Source organism: Procambarus clarkii, chromosome 58 (genome assembly GCF_040958095.1).
Source record: "Procambarus clarkii isolate CNS0578487 chromosome 58, FALCON_Pclarkii_2.0, whole genome shotgun sequence".
Lineage (NCBI taxonomy): Eukaryota > Metazoa > Arthropoda > Malacostraca > Decapoda > Cambaridae > Procambarus > Procambarus clarkii.
This window is the reverse complement of record NC_091207.1, coordinates 18,011,490-18,029,521: the sequence shown is the minus strand read 5'-3', so window position 1 is coordinate 18,029,521 and position 18,032 is coordinate 18,011,490. Positions and strand designations below refer to the sequence as shown.

The 18,032-nt window shown below is 45.1% G+C and overlaps 1 protein-coding gene across 6 annotated transcripts in view; it reads left to right on the top strand.

The window, feature by feature from the left end:
* Window positions 1-18,032, top strand: part of LOC123767922 (SNF4/AMP-activated protein kinase gamma subunit) — a 246,500-nt gene that overhangs the window by 184,821 nt on the left and 43,647 nt on the right. For all 6 annotated transcript variants that reach the window (XM_069306620.1, XM_045758053.2, XM_045758052.2 and 3 more), the window contains one exon: window positions 3,405-3,420. In XM_069306620.1, the coding sequence (XP_069162721.1) occupies window positions 3,405-3,420 (16 nt within the window). The remainder of the gene's footprint in view (window positions 1-3,404; window positions 3,421-18,032) is intronic.

The window sequence follows — 18,032 nt, the reverse complement described above, 5'->3', positions numbered from 1 at the left end:
TGTGTGGAGCGCTGTTTGTGCCTCACAAGCGCTGGCCAGTTACAACACCGTGGTGACAGTGGGGGGGGGGGGCGTGGACGGGTACCTGAGGGGGGGGTGACAGGTGGTGGTGACCGAGGGAGGGGGCGTCTAAGACAGTATACTTGAAGGATAACAATGAGTTTCACCCCGGCGGCGCCCCCTATTGTGGCGCGCAAGTTCAAGGATGCTGCTGGAAGCTCTCCAAGATGTTTGTGTTTTCATTCGCCACTTGGCTGGAGAAAATCTTTGTCCAAATTCAGTTTCATTGTACTGGAGATGAGGAGTGTTCCTTGTGGTCACTCCAAGTCATCCCTGGTCAACCCTTGACACAGTCTACATGTACCCGCCCCCTCCAAAGATGTGCACTCAAACACATTCTTAGAATAACTAAAATGTATCTTGACATTTGTATTCTAAAGTTACAAATCTTGGTTCTTTCTTGGTTTTCGATTTTTCAGGTTAATGGAGTCAAAGTGTTTCAATAGATTCAAGTTAAAAATCTTGGTTTAAAAATCTTGGCTACTTGGAAGTTGTTGTTGCGAGTAGCTGAGTGTAAACAGCAATAATAACAACAACAGGGGCTGAGGGCCTCAGCTCTCCCACACTTTCCAGTATATTGGGGCAGTGATCGTGTTGGTGGTGGAGACTGTCACGGTGTGGTGAGGACGAGCAGTGACACGCTTATACACGGTCACCGCACTGTAAGGGTTGAGCAGGTTAATGGTCGTGTGGAGTTGGTATAATTGGTTGTATGGACGAGGCTCCGCGGCGGTAATGGGTACCTGTAGGTGTGGTGGCCCCAGGAAGTTGAGGCTAGTGGATGGCCGTCATGTGCAGTAGAGAGTTGTGTGGGGCGACAAGCGCTCTCAATGTCGTCACATTGTCCGTGTTGTTAACCTAGTTGAGGTAATGGTCACCAACCATACTTCCCCGCTCTCTCTTAATATATGGTCAGCAACGTCACCTTGTGTGTTTATCAACACTAACTCGCTACTGCTACACACAAAATACTCCTCGAGTTACAGCAATAGTCTGGTGTATCTCAGGTAAAGGAATACCTCTTAGGAAGGAAGCAAAGGGTCATAGTGAGAGCGGAGTGACACAGGGGTCGGTCCTGGCGCCCACCCCTCTTCCTAATACACCCCAACCATCCTTATATGCCACTGACACCTTCCTATCAATGAACAAATCCACAAGGGCCGTGACGAGGGTTCGAACCTACGTCCAAGAGCATCCCAGACGCTGCCTTAATCAACTGCACTACGACACGGTAAAACAATTGCCTTCCTATCAATGTTTGCTGATGATAATGTGATAATAACGATAACAACAGAGATACTGATATATTTCAAGAGGAAATGTACTCTCCAAAGGTTGTCTGAAAAATGATTATTAGACCTAATTCTGAACAAATGCAAATATATCACAAATGTCTACACTGGGAACACTCGGCACACAGGTTCGAACCCTCATCAAGCCCCTTGTGGATTTGTTCATGTGATATATCACGCTATTGTTATTTGTGTGTGTAAGACAACTTTTGTTAGGAAGCAACATTGTAGAATGAAGAAGAGCCACATTCCTTCATCAGAATAAGAGAGCAAATTTACCCACAACAATAATACTGAAGAGTGATAAGAGCAGAACAGCGTAGGCAACATATTCCATGCTGGCTAACAGTAAGGAACTCTAACATAGTAACCTCCCGATGAACAATCTACGTGGGACACACTCAGGAGCATGCAGCTCCAGCAGCACCAGCTCTAAAGTTATGAAACAACGCTCGTTTCTCAACTACGAGAAAGTCTAATGGAAGTGAACCGCACCACAGTGGAGAAGAGGTCAGGGGAGGTTATCTTGAGATAATTTCGGGGCTTTTAGTGTCCCCGCGGCCCGGTCGTCGACCAGGCCTCCTGCCCCAGGTAAGTAATTACCAAGTAATTATCAAAAAAGAGGCACCAAACCGGGAAGGCTATATAACACCATCAAATGTGCGGGATACTCAGAGGGCGCTAAATATCACCAAGGATGCCAATACGAGAACAGAAACGCATAAGGCGAACGATATCAAAAGTATCCGAGTCACCAAGAATGAACAAATGTACAAGGGCCGTGACGAGGATTCGAACCTGCGTCACCAAGAATACTATCGAGGGACAAGCGACCGCTGAGGACGGTCGGAAAACAAGAGGTGAGTAAGTTGTGGAAGTCAATTGGATGCACATCTTTAAATGTAAATGTAACAAGATAAACCGAGTTAAAAGTTACTGCTCTTATCTAATGATGGTCGAAAGGCGGGGCTTAAGAGTAGATGCTCAACCCTGCAAGCATAACTAGGTGAGTACACACACACACACACACACACACACACACACACACTTAAGGAGTGAGTGAGACAGCGTGCTTTGTTGTTGTTGTTTTAGATTCAGCTACTCAGAAGGCAAAATTGTAATTAATTTTGTCAATAAAGATGTTAATAATAATAAGCTACTCAGAACAAAAGTTGCAAGTAGCACGGGCTATGGCGAGCCCGTAGTGGCACAGGAGCGCGGCTGTGTAGACAGCGAGCACACGCAGCTTTAACTATAGTTATGATGCCACCTGTGAACCCGGTAACCTGTACACAAGTCGATTGGAGGTCGAGAGGCTGGACCCAAGAGCTGAAGCTCAACCTATCCAAGCCCCTGCACTTAGTAGTAACCGTTCAGGGACTTAAGTGTTTAAACCGGTATAAGTATCAGTAGGGAAGTATTAAAGCTGGTCTCTCAGTAAGGAAGTATTAAAGTTGATGTGTCAGTAAGGAAATATTAAAGCTGATATAAGTATCAGTAAGGAAGTGTTAAGGTGATGTGTGAGAGGAGGAGGAGGAGGAGGGCAGGAGCCGGTCTTAACCCACCACAAGACTTGGGGCCAGATTCACGAAGCAGTTACGCCAGCACTTACGAACCTGTCCATCTTTTCTCAATCTTTGGCGGCTTTGTTTACAATTATTAAACAGTTAATGAGCTCCGAAGCACCAGGAGGCTGTTTATAACAATAACAACAGTTGACTGGCAAGTTTTCATGCTTGTAAACTGTTTAATAAATGTAACCAAAGCCGTCAAATATTGAGGTAAGATGTACACTAACCTGTGTGACCTGTGTAGTGTGTGGTCAATGTGTACACTAACCTGTGTGACCTGTGTAGTGTGTGGTCAAAGTGTACACTAACCTGTGTGACCTGTGTAGTGTGTAGGGTGAGGTTGAGGTGCACCTTTCCGTTACATTTCTGGTGTCATGTGTAATGGGAGACTTGTGTAGTGTGAAAAAATAATTGTAAGTTAATGGTGAAATTATTACCAACATCTCTTCTTGTTGCTAACTACATGTTTTATTTATTTCAGAAATATGCAGAGAAAGGTAAGTCCCAGAGCTGGAGCTTGCCGAGTATGAAGGTATGTACTAGCGCGCGCACGCACACGCACACACACCGGGACTTGACGGTTGAGAGGCGGGACCAAAGAGCCAGAGCTCAACCCCCGCAATCACAACTAGGTGAGTACACACGCATACACACACATACACAGGCTCCTTGCGGCCGAGAGAACACCGTTCGGGATTCGCAGTCCACGGGGTCCGAGTTCGATTCTCGGACGAAATTCATACAAATGGACATAGTTTCTTTTACCCGATACTACTGTTCATCTAGCAATAGGTACCCGGTAGTTGGACCAGTGCCACGGGCTGCATCCTGGGGGGGGGGGGTGTTAGAGAGAAATATATGTGGTGGATATGATAGAGGAAAGATAGGTCAGGAGACAGTACATTAGGCAACCCACGGATACAAAGGCGGAGTCCAACAGCTAAGACCGTGATTCTGCAAGCACAAATAGTAAATACACATTGAACGTTAGTGGATCTTAGTTATCATTAATATAGCACAAGAAGATCACCGTGGCGTGATATATCAATGAGGGAGGGAGGGGGGGGGGGTAGAAACAGCCTAAGCTACTCTATCAATTTAAGATGTATTTTTTCTTATCTCAATAAACATACTTGAACTTGATATCAATGAACAAATATTGAACTTGCTAAGATAAACATTAGGAGGAAATCATTTAAGGCAACAGAGGCGGGGGGGGGGGGGGGGGGACTGGAGTGAGCCTTGTGGTGGTGGACGCTGGAGGAGCAGCACAAGGTTGTGATCACTATTGACTTAAATGATCACAGTGTAGCGGAGGTGGTGGTAAAGCCTTGCTTATGGCACCTGGGCAGGAGGTGTGTGTTTACATGTTTACAGTCTTGGTGTAATGACCGACACACACCATACCTTCTCCCCGCTCCCCTAATTGATTTTGAGACATTGGGTCACTAATGTCGAGTTAAATATTTTATTTTTGTATTTTTTGGAGTTATAGTATTTTTTGGTTATAGTAGGGCAGGATAAGACATTTGTCCTTTATTTTGGCCTGCTTCATACACAAATGTCTTAATTCTGAAGAGGCGGAGTTGTAATGTTCAGCGCAGACCATAGCTTCTACCCTTCCCCCTCCCCCTTCCCTTCCTTCCCCTTCCCTCCCCTCCCTTTCCCTCGTTCCCCTCCCCCTCCCTTGTTTCCTTTCCCTCCCCTTCCTTTCCCTCGTTCGCCTCCCCCTCCCTTGTTCACCCTCCCATTTGTCACAGTCCATCCTCACTGGTCATAAACCTTGAGTCAAGAGGTCCTCTCTCGGCCCTCTCCATTTGACACTCATTTTTCCCTCTCCCCCCCAAATGGAGAGGGCCAAGAGAGGACCTCTTGACTCAAGGTTTATGACCAGTGAGGATGGACTGTGACAAATGGGAGGGGTGAACAAGGGAGGGGGACGAGGGAAGGGAAGGGGAAAGGGGGAAGGGTAGAAGGTATGGTCTGCGCAGATCATGACATTGTCATATATGACGTCTTCACTATTAATGTGGCAAGATGCTCTCCCAGTCAACGGGATCTACTGAACATTTACTACATTTAGTCTTAATTTCTGATAAATATGAACTGGTTGAGAGGTGCAGGCGTGAGGGTGACAGCGCGCGCCCAGTGTTCGACCCCCGACGTTATACACACACACTTATTACCCCCACCACCTGGACCCCACCTGACCCCCCCCCCCCCCACACACACACAGTAGGTCCATCACCTGACGTTGTAAACAACGTCAGAGTGTTAACTAACCCAGAGTGTGTGACAGACCAACACAAGACAGGACTCTGAGGAGACAACAACAATGACAGAACACTTCCCCCCATTACTGCCTCTCCCACCTAGTATGTCACATATGCACGTATTTAATAAGTCAATATTGACTGTAAGAAAGTGCGAGAACGGGTTGCCCACCTACTACAAATGTGTATAATTACCAACACAAACATAACCTAATGTAGGTCCAACTATACAACAAGTTCTAATATACTGTTGAATAATATTAATTTACATTTTGGAAAATACTGATTTTGAACACACTCAGTTCGTTAAAAATTACCAATGAGTTACAGTATATTTGTATTCGTGAAATGTAGCATGATTCCCGGCCTTAACCTGGAGCAGTTCGTTGCCAGATGAAGTAGTAGAGGTGACCATGGTGAGTCTTGGGTTATCTTGAGATGATTTCGGGGCTTTCAGTGTTCCCGCGGCCCGGTCCTCGACCAGGCCTCCACCCCCAGGAAGCAGCCCCTGACAGCTGACTAACACCCAGGTACCTATTTTACTGCTAAGTAACAGGTGAAAGAAAGGGTGAAAGAAACTCTGCCCATTGTTTCTCGCCGGCGCCTGGGATCGAACCCGGGACCACAGGATCACAAGTCCAGCGTATTGTCCGCTCGGCTGGGTTGGTAAAGCTGTGACGGCCAGTGACAGGGAGCTGACGTGACCTATCTCTTGTTACACCATTACCATACCAAGAGGGCGGGAGTGTGTGTGTAGGGCCAACACGGCTCCGTCGCTCTTGCGTCACCGCAAATGTCACCAACTTCTCACCTTGGTCAAGGCAAATTTCAGGGATTTTTGACCTTGGTCAAGGCAAATGTCAGGGACTTTTGACCTTCAAACACAAATGTCAGGGATTTTTGGTTTTTGCCTTGTTAAAGGCAGATGTAATATACACTTGAACTTGGTCAAGGCAGTTGGCACGAAAGTGGTATTTTGTTGGAGGTTAAGAGCACGGAACACGGCGCTTGTTCACGCTTGAAGCAGACTGAGTCACAATAGCGAGGCTGAAGGATATGATGACCAGACCACACATCACAAGATGATGAAACGGCGAAGTTTCAGTCGATCTCGAACCCATTAAATTTATAAAATTTTGAACATTTTATTGATGATTCTGAGCTAATTTGGCAGATTAATTATGTTCGCTTGTGTTTAGCACTGGTGATGTAGGATGTTCTCCGAGACGTTTGGTGGCAGTGTTAGACTGGAAGACAACAACAAAAAGAGTTGGAACTTAATAAGTTGTGAGTGACGGGGCCGTTGTTATAAACAATGGTCAAGTGCTGGCTGTGTGTTTTATTGGTAAAGAGGAAGTTGACGGGTGAGTTATGGAGCTTGTGGCCAGTGTCCACGAGGACGGCTGCTTCCTCTCACCTGTGTTGTCTTCCTCTGTAACACGACCACCAAACGTCTCGGAGAATATACTACAACACCAGTGCTAACACAAGCGTGTGTGAGTGTGTGTGTGTGTGTGTGTGTGTGTGTGTGTGTGTGTGTGTGTGTGTGTGAGAGGTGTGGTGGGTGGCGGTGGTTGGACGACCATTCCCCGAGCACGTTGCAGGGAACCACTTGTAATGACTAATACCATTATTAAGAGTTTGCAACGAATTGAAGTCTGCAATTGTAGTTATAATTGCAAAAATTCAATAAAGCCCCCAAGATATACTTCTCAATTTTACGTTTATTGAGATGAGAATGGTCCAGACCGATATTACAAGTCTGAAAATGCTCCTGCTGTTCAAGGGGAGACAGAGAGCTTAACTTACATTATAAAGACCAAGAGTGAGGGCCACATGGCTGACAAAGTATAACGCTACGCTATGTTAGTAAGGTGGTAAATATATCAACATAAAATAGAACACGAAAAGTTGGGTAAAAAATGGCATAGGGTTATATTCAGGAAATAGCTGGGTTAATACTGGTTTGGAAATGTAGATGTTTATCTCTCAGAATGTTTGGTAATATGTTTATTGTTTGTGATGTGTGTATATGTATGTATTAACACGATGTACTGAACGGGGTGAGAATAGCTTGAGCTACCTCATCCCTTTGTGTGTATTTTACCTCAATAAACTTATTTCAATTTCAATACGGGTTTGGAAAGACGGAGTTGTTGATATACGGAGCACCTTTCCCGGTGCTCAGACGATGAGTCACAATAACGTGAAGGTGTGATGAGCAGCCACACACCACAAGGTGATGAGACCACCACGTTTCTGTCCGTCCTGTCCTCTTTTCTCCACATTTTGATGTGTGGTTTGGCCATCATTTCCGGGTAACATAATTAACGCTGGAGTGTGTCTAGCGCAGCCTTGACACACGAGTAGGTTTGGTTGGCTGTCAATAAAAGCCGCCTCGGATAGGTCAGTATGCCTTCTACAGCGACCTTTACTCTTATGTTCCTTTGTTTGATAATCTCCTTACACTTCCCCTGATAGGGATTTTTTCATTTTATTCGTTATCAAATCTCGGCTGGTTTCAGTATATTCAACAAGTACAGCTATTATTAATGGGGTGGGGCAAGTTAGTGTGCTAATGGGTAATATGTTGTGTTATGGGCAAGGTGCGCACATTATGACCACAGGACCGGTTTAGTTAATGTGCATCCCCCCCCCCCCTCCACTTCGACCCTGGCGGTGGTGGCGGCAACTACGACGTGTGTGTAGACCACATCTACTATCTCTCACTATCTCAGATAGTGTCGCCTGCACCAGCAAGGCTCACTCGGCTGTAAGGCCTCAGTGTTCTTCCTCTTGGTGTCCTTATCCTTCCCTCCTCCCAAGTATTATCACTCAAAGAACCATTTGATCAAAGTGACGTTACAATGTTATATATAAGAAAATCTTTTAAGGCGCGCATCTGGGGTCACCTCGCCCTGTTGGTTCGCTCTTCGTCCTGCTACAAAAATGTTCTCGACCGTTTAATCATTTAAATTTGTAATCGTCCAACCTTCGTCACTATGTGATGGAGTGCGAAAAGATACGTGAATTTAGAGACAATTCTATAACCAATGTTCCAGCGATGTGTAAATATTTCATTCAAAATGATCTACCAGAAATTTTAGCCAAATATCCCCAGTTTGCTAACTGTAGGTAGTAACTATGATTGTAACCTATCCACCGCTGCCCACTGGATGGGGGGCGGTGTGCAGGACAAACATAAATTATGACACTAGCTCTCCACATATGTCAGTTGCTTAATTTAGAAACTGTACTTGAGGTCGATCTCGAACCCTTTGTTAATGTGACGACTTATATTGAATTTTGTAACTAGCTCATCAAGATTGTAACTTGCTTAGCTAAATGAATTGTGGGGTTCAGTCCCTGAGCCCATTATGTGCCTCTGTAACCCTTTCCACTACCGCCCACAAGATGGGTATGGGGTGCATAATAAGTGAACTAAACTAAACTCCTCGTCCCACCAGGAGCAGCGATTGAGTGCTAGTGTAATGTGTGTGGTATATACAGATGACGCCAGGTCGAGCCCATATTAACGCAGGTGAGGCCGAGTCCTGGAGGCCCCAGGCGACAAGTGTGGCGGCGGCTGCCTCGTGTTCCCCAGACCAGGACGGAGGCAACACCTTCAACTTGAAACATTCTTGTCTTGTCCAATATTCTGTTCTCTATCTGTCGGCTATTTGGTCAGGATATCTCTGGTTATGTATACACTGGTTATGTTATGTATATGTATAGCCGACAGAACTATATGTTCCTTGATGGGGGCCTTGCTGCTTCTGCATTGTCAGGAGCAGCCAAAAGGATGCTGTTGTCATGCCTGTAGAGTTCGTTGCGGCTAACAGTCCCCAGTTCCTTCGGGCATTGTGGACGTTTGCAGTATATAACACTGCACAAACAGCAAGGCTCTATCAAGGAACATTTAGTCTATGCATAACCAGACTGTCAGAGATATCCTGAAAAAAATAATCGACAGATACAGCGACAACAGAAGACTGGACTTCATCAAACAAAACGATGGCTGGTGACAGTGAGGGTGTTGAGGGAGGTGGTGACAGTGAGGGTGTCGAGGGAGGTGGTGGTGACAGTGAGGGTGTCGAGGGAGGTGGTGGTGACAGTGAGGGTGTCGAGGGAGGTGGTGGTGACAGTGAGGGTGTCGAGGGAGGTGGTGGTGACAGTGAGGGTGTTGAGGGAGGTGGTGGTGACAGTGAGGGTGTTGAGGGAGGTGGTGGTGACAGTGAGGGTGACACCATAATGCTAGCTGCTCACCCTGGCCCCACCGCTGCCACCAGTGAAGGCCAGAGGTCAGGCTTGCGCCGCACCTCGCCGCCTCTTCCTTTGTAATTTACTGAACATGGATCATATTCTCTCTATCACACAGGAAGCGAAGAGAATTATTAAAACGCTACAGCCCTTGACACCGTTCTCAGTCCGTCTGGCATGCTTAGTGGTTAATATTAGGGAAGTCCAAGTCCATCTAACTTAGTCAACTACTGGTGCGTCCTACGAGGAGTCCTAGCATGTCTGGCTTTGTTAACTAATGATGTATATTAGAAGAGTCCTAGCAGATATGTCTTAGTCGACTAGTGGCATACACTAAGGTCCTAACAGGTTTGGTTTTGTCAACAGTGATACGTACTAGGGAAGTCCCAGCAGGTCTAGAAAGGCTTTAAGAAATATAAAGTAGTGGAAAAGTTGACTGAAGAGCTGAAGGTGGTGGTTCAGGACCTGCGAGAAGATCTCTCCAGGAGTCCTGCACGCCACACAGCAGCCTTGAGAGATGAACAAGAACACAACTGCACAAGGGAAGAGAATGTCCATGGTCTCCCCCTGGTGGTGGTGGTCCCCCTGTTGTTTCACAACACAATGTGTATGTGTCGTGTAGAGACTGGCGACGAGAGTGGATATTACTTGTCCATAAGATTGTGAATGTAATGTTATCACTAAAACATCCGGAGGTTATGTACAGCTTGAGGTCAAGGTGTACAGGGCAGGACTAAGATTTTGGATTAGTCTTGCAAGTCCTGCAGTGTTCGTGGGTCTGAATCTTGATCATAACTAACTAAAGGAAAGATTTTGAATGTCTTCGAGAGCTAAAGTGATATTCTATACAAAGGTTTGTCGGGAAAGTTGGAACAATTAGAGAACGCAGCTAAATATGACATTTACGGACGACCTTTTGGAGAATGCGCAGTTCCACCAGTATTGTGGCGAGTGTGTACATTAGCATGAAGTGTCCGGCGGGCGGAGGACCTTCCCGCCGGGTCAACGGTCCCACTGGCCGTACTCTGCCTTCTCTCCTCCGTAAACACTGTTGTCACCGGCTCATCTTTTGTCCAGTCCCACGCCACTCAGTGTGCTCCACTAAAGGAATCAACCAAGTCTAGAAATTATGGTAGATGCCTAGTCCCAGGGGTGGTACCAGGGGTGGTGAAGGGTGTTGCTCCCGGGGTGGTCCCAGGGGAGGAGGGTGGTGCAAGCGGGTCACGTGCGCGCCCAACATAACCCCCCCACCCCTCCCCCCGGCTGGTTTGTACCAGTGCAATACAATCGCCTCATTAATGTTTTTGCCTAAATGTTTCCGGTGGTGGTCGCGTGCGTGTAAATGAGCGGGAAGCAGCGTTGTCAGCTGGCCCGTGTTGGGGGGTCAGAAATGAGCGGGAAGCTGTAATGTCAGCTGGCCCGGGTTCAGCGTGTAGGTGTTGTCTTCACTTACTCTCCACACAGTTGATCAGCGGAGTTGTAGAATCTGTGGTGAGAGTGATGGACACCGCCTTGACCACTATCTACGTGAATGTGAACACCTGAGAGACATTAGGAATATGTGTAGAATAATAAACCTCACATTGTTTGAGTTAGGAAAACACCATTTGTCAAATATTGATACTGTTCTTAAAAGATTTCCCCCATTTTGCACCCGCAAGATAACGTAAGCTTTTAAGGGTTGATAGATGTTAATCTTCTTGTTTGATGAGCTGTTCACTTTAGACAGTTAAGGAAGCCCCAGCCGTGTCTGGGTACAAGTGACAGGATGAACAACCCAGCGGGTTTTCTTCCTATTGGGGAGTGTTGTACATGCTGTTATGGCGGTGTGTCCACTCACAAGATAAGTGGCGCTGCCCAATAAACTCGCCCCTCGGGGCAAAATTAAAAAAAAAATCTCTACACGATTTGCTTTTCTAATGTCTTGAAAATGCAGCTATATTACAATTTTTGTAATTTGGATAAAATCCGGCTGAATATGGAGGAGTCCTGCAAGACCTGTTCCTCCACTGTGGACCAGAGGCATCAACCATTTAAAGCTGCGTTATTAATCTGAACCTAGAGCGTGAACCATGTGTAATGTCACGTCTTATGCCTGGATACACCACAGTTTAGGCTCGGGCTCCCTGCACATGCCTAACCGTCAACAAATCCCAAATGGCTTACATATTACAATCTAAATTCGTGTAATTTTTTTATGCAAACAAATTTATCTATTTATATATACAAGAGTCTTACATGCTTGTAAAGCCATTAGCACGCATAGCGTTTCGGGCAGCTCCTTAATCCTAATTTTTTCCCCTAGAATACGACCCGCCAAATCGTTTAACAACCGGGTACCCATTCACGGCTGGGTGAACAGAGGCTACAGTTAGGGATTGGCGCATAGTCAATCCAACCGCCCAGGATACGAACCCAGGCCAAAGCGCTCGCGAAGCGCCTGGTGAATTTTACCAATGCTCCACGGGGACTGCTAAATTTGAAGTAGAAAAACCGGAACACCAACAAATATTTTACAAACGAGACAACTTTCTGTAAGGTATCCCAAGATCAGGAGGACACGTAATGTAATGTAATGAAGATAGGTGTAGGGAACAGGAGGCCAGATTCAAGGTATCATTTGCGAAATGAGATTCAATGAGAGAGAAAAAGACTAACTTTGGGGTTGATATCACGCTAGACCTGTCCCATGAAGCCCATATCAAGAGGATAACATGAGCGGTATATGCCAGGTTGGCCAATATAAGAACGGCCTTTAGAAACTTGTGCAAGAAATCACTCAGGACTTTGTATACCACATATGCAAGACCAATCCTGGAGTATGAGGCTGCAGCATGGAGTCCATATCTAGTCAAGCACAAGACTAAACTGGAAATGGTTCAAAAGGTTTGCCACCAGACTAGTACCCGAACCGAGGGGAGATTACGGGAATTAAATCTCACGTCGCTGGAAGACAAAAGTTAGAGGGGACGTGATCTCCACATAAAAGATTCTCAAAAGGAATCTATAGGATTGACAAAGACAGTTTATTTAACACAATGGGCACACGCACTAGGGGGACACAGGTGGAAATTTAGTGCAAAATGAGCCATAGAAAGAATTTTTGTTAGTCAGTTAACAAATGGAATGCATTAGGCAGTGATGTGGTGGAGGCTGACTCCATACACAGTTTCAAATGTAGATATGATAGAGCCCAGTAGGCTCAGGAATCTGTACACCAGTTGATTGACAGTCTAGAGGCGGGACCAAAGAGCCAAAGCTCTTTGGCTCCCGCAAGTACTCATCTAGTTCTCACCTCCAAAGGTGAGGACAACTAGGCGAGTACACTTCCCGGCTAAGGTAGGCAGCCTCGCTTGGGGGGGGGGGGGGCAATTATGTCCTCTTGACAGAGGAAGGAACAAATAAATTAGTTAGAAAGATGGGGTCCAAGAGCTAATAACTCGATTCTGCAGATACAAATAATAAACACACAGCTCCATATTAAATTACAATTATGCAACAAGTAAAAAGTGCCAAAAGGTCAGAACGCGGGTAATATAAAAAGTGAATTGTCCTGCAAGATTTATAATGGTTTTCTTGTTTTAATTATATTTGCGACGGGGATGAGGGTGTGGTAGTTGAGGGGGGGGGGGTACTCGCCTGTCATATCTACAGTTGAAACTGTGTATGGAGTCAGCCTCCACCACATTACTGCCTAATGCATTCAATTTGTTAACTACTGACACTAAAAAAAATCTAATGTGTCTATGGCTCATCTGGGTACTAAGTTTCTTAGGTGGGTCACTATTAGTACTATCCATCTAACTGTTAATAGCTAGATGGATTATCTAACTATTAGTACTATCCATACTAACCATCTTCCAGTGGTCGTATTTCAGAAGAGAGTGGATCACCTCGTGGCAATGTGTGACACAAGACTGGCCACACCCACCACTACGCCACCATATTGACTGGATGGCAGCGAGTAGAGTACTGTCTTCTGCTCACATTTGGGCAGGTACTCGTTGCCTCGTCCGGTGATTCTGATTGGCCATCAGAATTCCCGCCACCGGACGAGCCACGCCGTGCTGGTCGTTAACAGCCCTCATGGTTGTTAACCTCGTTCTCCCTGTAACATTGAGCAAGAAAACATTACTCTTAAATACAACCAATTCTCTTCCCATGCGACGCAATAACACGAAAAAACTTTACGGAACAGTGGGTGGTGGGGGTGTGGTGAGGTGTGGTGTGTGTGGTGGGGGTATGGTGTGTGTGTGGTGGGGGTATGGTGTGTGTGTGTGGTGGGGGTATGGTGTGTGTGGTGGAGTATGGTGTGTGTGTGGTGGGGGTATGGTGTGTGTGTGGTGGGGGTATGGTGTGTGTGTGTGGTGGGGGTATGGTGTGTGTGTGTGGTGGGGGTATGGTGTGTGTGGTGGAGTATGGTGTGTGTGTGGTGGGGGTATGGTGTGTGTGTGGTGGGGGTATGGTGTGTGTGTGGTGGGGTATGGTGTGTGTGGTGGGGGTATGGTGCCTGTGGTGGGGGTATAGTGTGTGTGGTGGGGTATGGTGTGTGTGTGGTGGGGTATGGTGTGTGTGTGGTGGGGGTATGGTGTGTGTGGTGGGGGTATGGTGCCTGTGGTGGGGGTATGGTGTGTGTGGTGGGGGTATGGTGGAGCGTGGGTTGCCTCAACAAAGACTGCTTGTTGACCTTCAACTCAACATATGCTCAGTAGATTCTTCAAGATGTTTTCATCGCTATTTATTCCGTTATATTAAATGTGAATATTTGTATAAAATCATTGGAAATTTATGTCGTTAGTTTGATTGAGACAATTATAAGTAACGAGTGATGGTTAAATTTTAAATGGTGAATTAATAAAGTTATAACAAATGAAGTTTAATGAAAACTATTCCATTTGTTAATTTCCTATTACAGTTATATCGTTATTTTCAAAAGTTTCTGGACATGATAATATTGTAATAGAAAGTTTAAGGAAGATATTGGTCAGTAGTATTTGGGTTATATTAAGTTGCCTACGTCAGGGCGAGACAGCAGTCATTATAAAACAAGGGAAGTGGTAGTCAAGCTGGTGAGAAACGTCATCAGTAGCTCCTCCTTTACGTTAAGCAGTGATATGATATTAAATGTGTTGTGTGCGCACATTATTGGCGGTGAGCCGCGTGTGTGAGAGGCAGGAGATAGTGTGAGAGGTTTAAGATAGTGAGAGAGATCATTGTGAGGTTGGTGGAGTGTCCACAGCTGTGTATACTACTGCCTATACTCTCACTATTATCATTTCCGGCCACTTGTTGCGCCAGTGACTCCCTGAGCTTGGTGGTGTGAGTGTGGAGCAGCAGGTTGGGGGCGCCATTATTATGGAGGTACTATGGTACCCACAAGTCTATTAGTAATTCAGAGTAAAACGGTGACTTGGCAACATGTTGTAGACGAGAGTCCTCACGTCACATTTTGTTCCTTAACTGGGTGTTAACAGGTGTATAGTGTGTGGTGAAGCACGAGGCAGGATACTTGGTGTGTGTGTGTGAGAGAGAAAAGTGGAGATGATATAAAGAGCGGAGAAGCAGGAGGGAGCAGTAGAGGCGGGGTGGAGGAGGGGTTGCCAGGCGGGCACGGTGGGTGTGTAAAACTGGTCCTGCTGCATCTCTCTCTCACCAGTCACACTTGGGCTTCTCTCCTGCCGCTTGTTAATTGTCAGTCCTGCCAGTCGCCATGATCTGGCTCCGGCGCTCCTCCGCCGCTCTCCTTCCTCCGCTCCACACTCATTGAAAATCGTATTTTAAACAGTGACAGGAGGTTTTCTCCAGACTTTGTGACGATTATTAAAAGTGAAGGAAAATATAGTACTTGGTTTTTAATCCAATGGAGATTACTTTAACCACCTTTTTTCAAGTTGGAGTCCTTGGACTGATATTTGGAAGTGTAAAGTTTGCTCTTTTAGTGTGTTCGTTGATAACAAGACTGATATCATGGATGGAAAGAACCTCCCTGTGTTTGCAGGCTTGCCTATACCACCCATTATCTGTACTCCAGATGTGGAAGACGGAGACACTGAGCTTTGCTACACTCCCAGTGAGGGCGGCAGCTCACGTCGCAGTAGTCTTCATAAATCTGGCTCCAGCACCCCTGGTGGATTCTTTGGCATTAGTCCTGGCAAGAGTGGGCAAGACAGTCCATTGAAGGTTCGTGGAGGAAATTTCTTGCATAATCTGCTCCATCCACTTGATTACTACCACTATCAGCAGCAGAAGAGACGTAGTCGTAGTAATTCGGCTTCCAGCGAGCTGGGCTTCGATTTTGATTCTCTGGGTCATCTATCTGCAAGTAGGCCAGGCCGCTCAAGAACTCCTGAACCCTCAAAATCAAAAAAGGAAAAGAGAAGTTTGTTAAGGAGATCCCTTACGCCAGATCCTCCAAAGTCCAAGGAAAAGGAAAATAAGGAACCCTTACATCGGTCCCAGACCCCAGAACCTTGGCCTGTTTACCGACCTACAGCAAGAAGAAGACCCATTCAATATAATCTTAATATTCCTGCATACCGAGCCAAATCTCAAGATGTTGGGAGGACACAAACTCCATCATATCTTACTGTGCCTTACACTACTGTGAAACCACAAATCTCATCACATCCCAACCCATCTAGTGGAACTGATGAAAGCTCCAGTTCTGGTAGTCAGAGTAGGAGCAGTAGTAGTGGCAGCTATACCGAAAGTGACGTTGGTGAAGATTGGCAGCAAACCTCATCATTTGTTAAACAGGATACTAGTACTATAGCTCAGCAGCACAGAACCCACACGCCGACCAGATCTCCACGTAATTCACATTCCCCTTTGACTGTTTTAGATACAAAGAGTCCTTTATCAAAGTCTCCAAATGACCGTGTTTTCCAGGTTCCATTAACAATTAGCATTAGCCTTAATACTGACTCAAAATCTCCCGGCCATCATCCCCTCGATTCTAGGAAAAGTTTACCTCAACAGCCTTACAGTACGCATACATTAAAGTTAAGGCCAGGCCAATACACTTTAAGTAAAAACATTAATGATAATATCTCAAAAAGTCATAATTCCTTAGATACAACTAACTCGCAACCTGGACAGTTGCGCAGAGAAAAGAGATGTGTAACTAGAGTTGATATTGGTCAAGATCCACAAACAATGATCAAAGGAATAGACGATGACACCTGTTGGGATAGCTTCTGGGGGGATGACCCAGATGGGAATGTATTCAAGAAGAGCAGAGTCTTGGATAAGAACAGGAAGGAGTCATGTTCATCAGCTGAAGATGAATTGCAGCGAACATCATCAGTTGAGAAACTGTACACCATATATGACCAGATCATTAAAGAAGGTAAATGAAACTTCATTGTAGTATTTTGATTCTTGTGAATTGTGTAGGTACAAAATTTATAATAATATGCTCATAGGCCTGTGCCTTAATATACATGTAGCAATCTCTACAATACATCTATGCTATACAGCACTAAATTTTCCTTATACTGTATTGAACCTTTAGTAGAATTGTGCATTTATTTTTTTTTAACAATTACATTTCTGCAATGCAAGTTTTTGCAGGTAAATTTGTATTTAATAGTGTAGGTGTCTTAACCTAGTCTAGTCTGTTTTTATTACACTGGGTGTTTAAGTATTGGGTTAACTAAGTTAACCCTCAGTGGCAGTTGCAGTTTTTAGGTTGTGTAAGAATATGGTGGCACTAGGTCAGGCTTCACTAGATTTAGTTAGGATATGGTATCCCCTACATTTGGGTTCATTGAGTATAGTTAGGATATGGTAACCCTTGATCAGAGTTCAATAGGTTTAGTTAGGAAATGGTAACCTTAGGTCAGGGTTCACTAAGGTTGGTTAGACCTTTGGCAGGTTACCCTTGCATGCAGTGGACGTGTGTTGAACAGTGTCGGGTATCTGTTGTTAATTCTCTCTCTCTCTCTCTCTCTGAGTACCTCTGCACATCCTGCCATGCCTTCTGATCTCATGACAACCCAGGGCTATTTACAAATGTGACAAGTACAACTGGAAAATTCAAAAAGATTCTGTGGATGAAATCTGTTTATGGAACACTAGTCAAACATGCATTTCATAGTAGGATTACCATGGCCACTAAAGCATGGTGGCACTTTTCTTTTTACTTAAGATTGGTTTCAATTCTTCCTGTGGTCTCACACCTTGATATTATGTTCATGATCAATGGTTAAAGCTTGAAAGATTCCTTGGTGTTTATTGGGGTCCAGGCAAAGTACACAGGCATTTAGACAAGTCGTCTTTTCTAATTGCAAAAATTGTATACGTAAAATTGTTTGATTGGCACAGGTTCGTTTTGGTTGTTCAATGTTTGGTTTCAAAATACAGTGTGAATTGTATTGGGTACAATATGGCTTGATTTAAATTATTATAAACATGTTCCAAGTACTGTACCAAGCTATTCAATGAAGTCAATGAAACTGGTGCCAGTTGGCGAGGGTATTACATTTTTTTTTAGGTTAACTACTTGACTATTTGCATGGGTAATCATTGAGCATTGTATTGTTTGGACACAAGATACCTGGTAACTTAACATATAC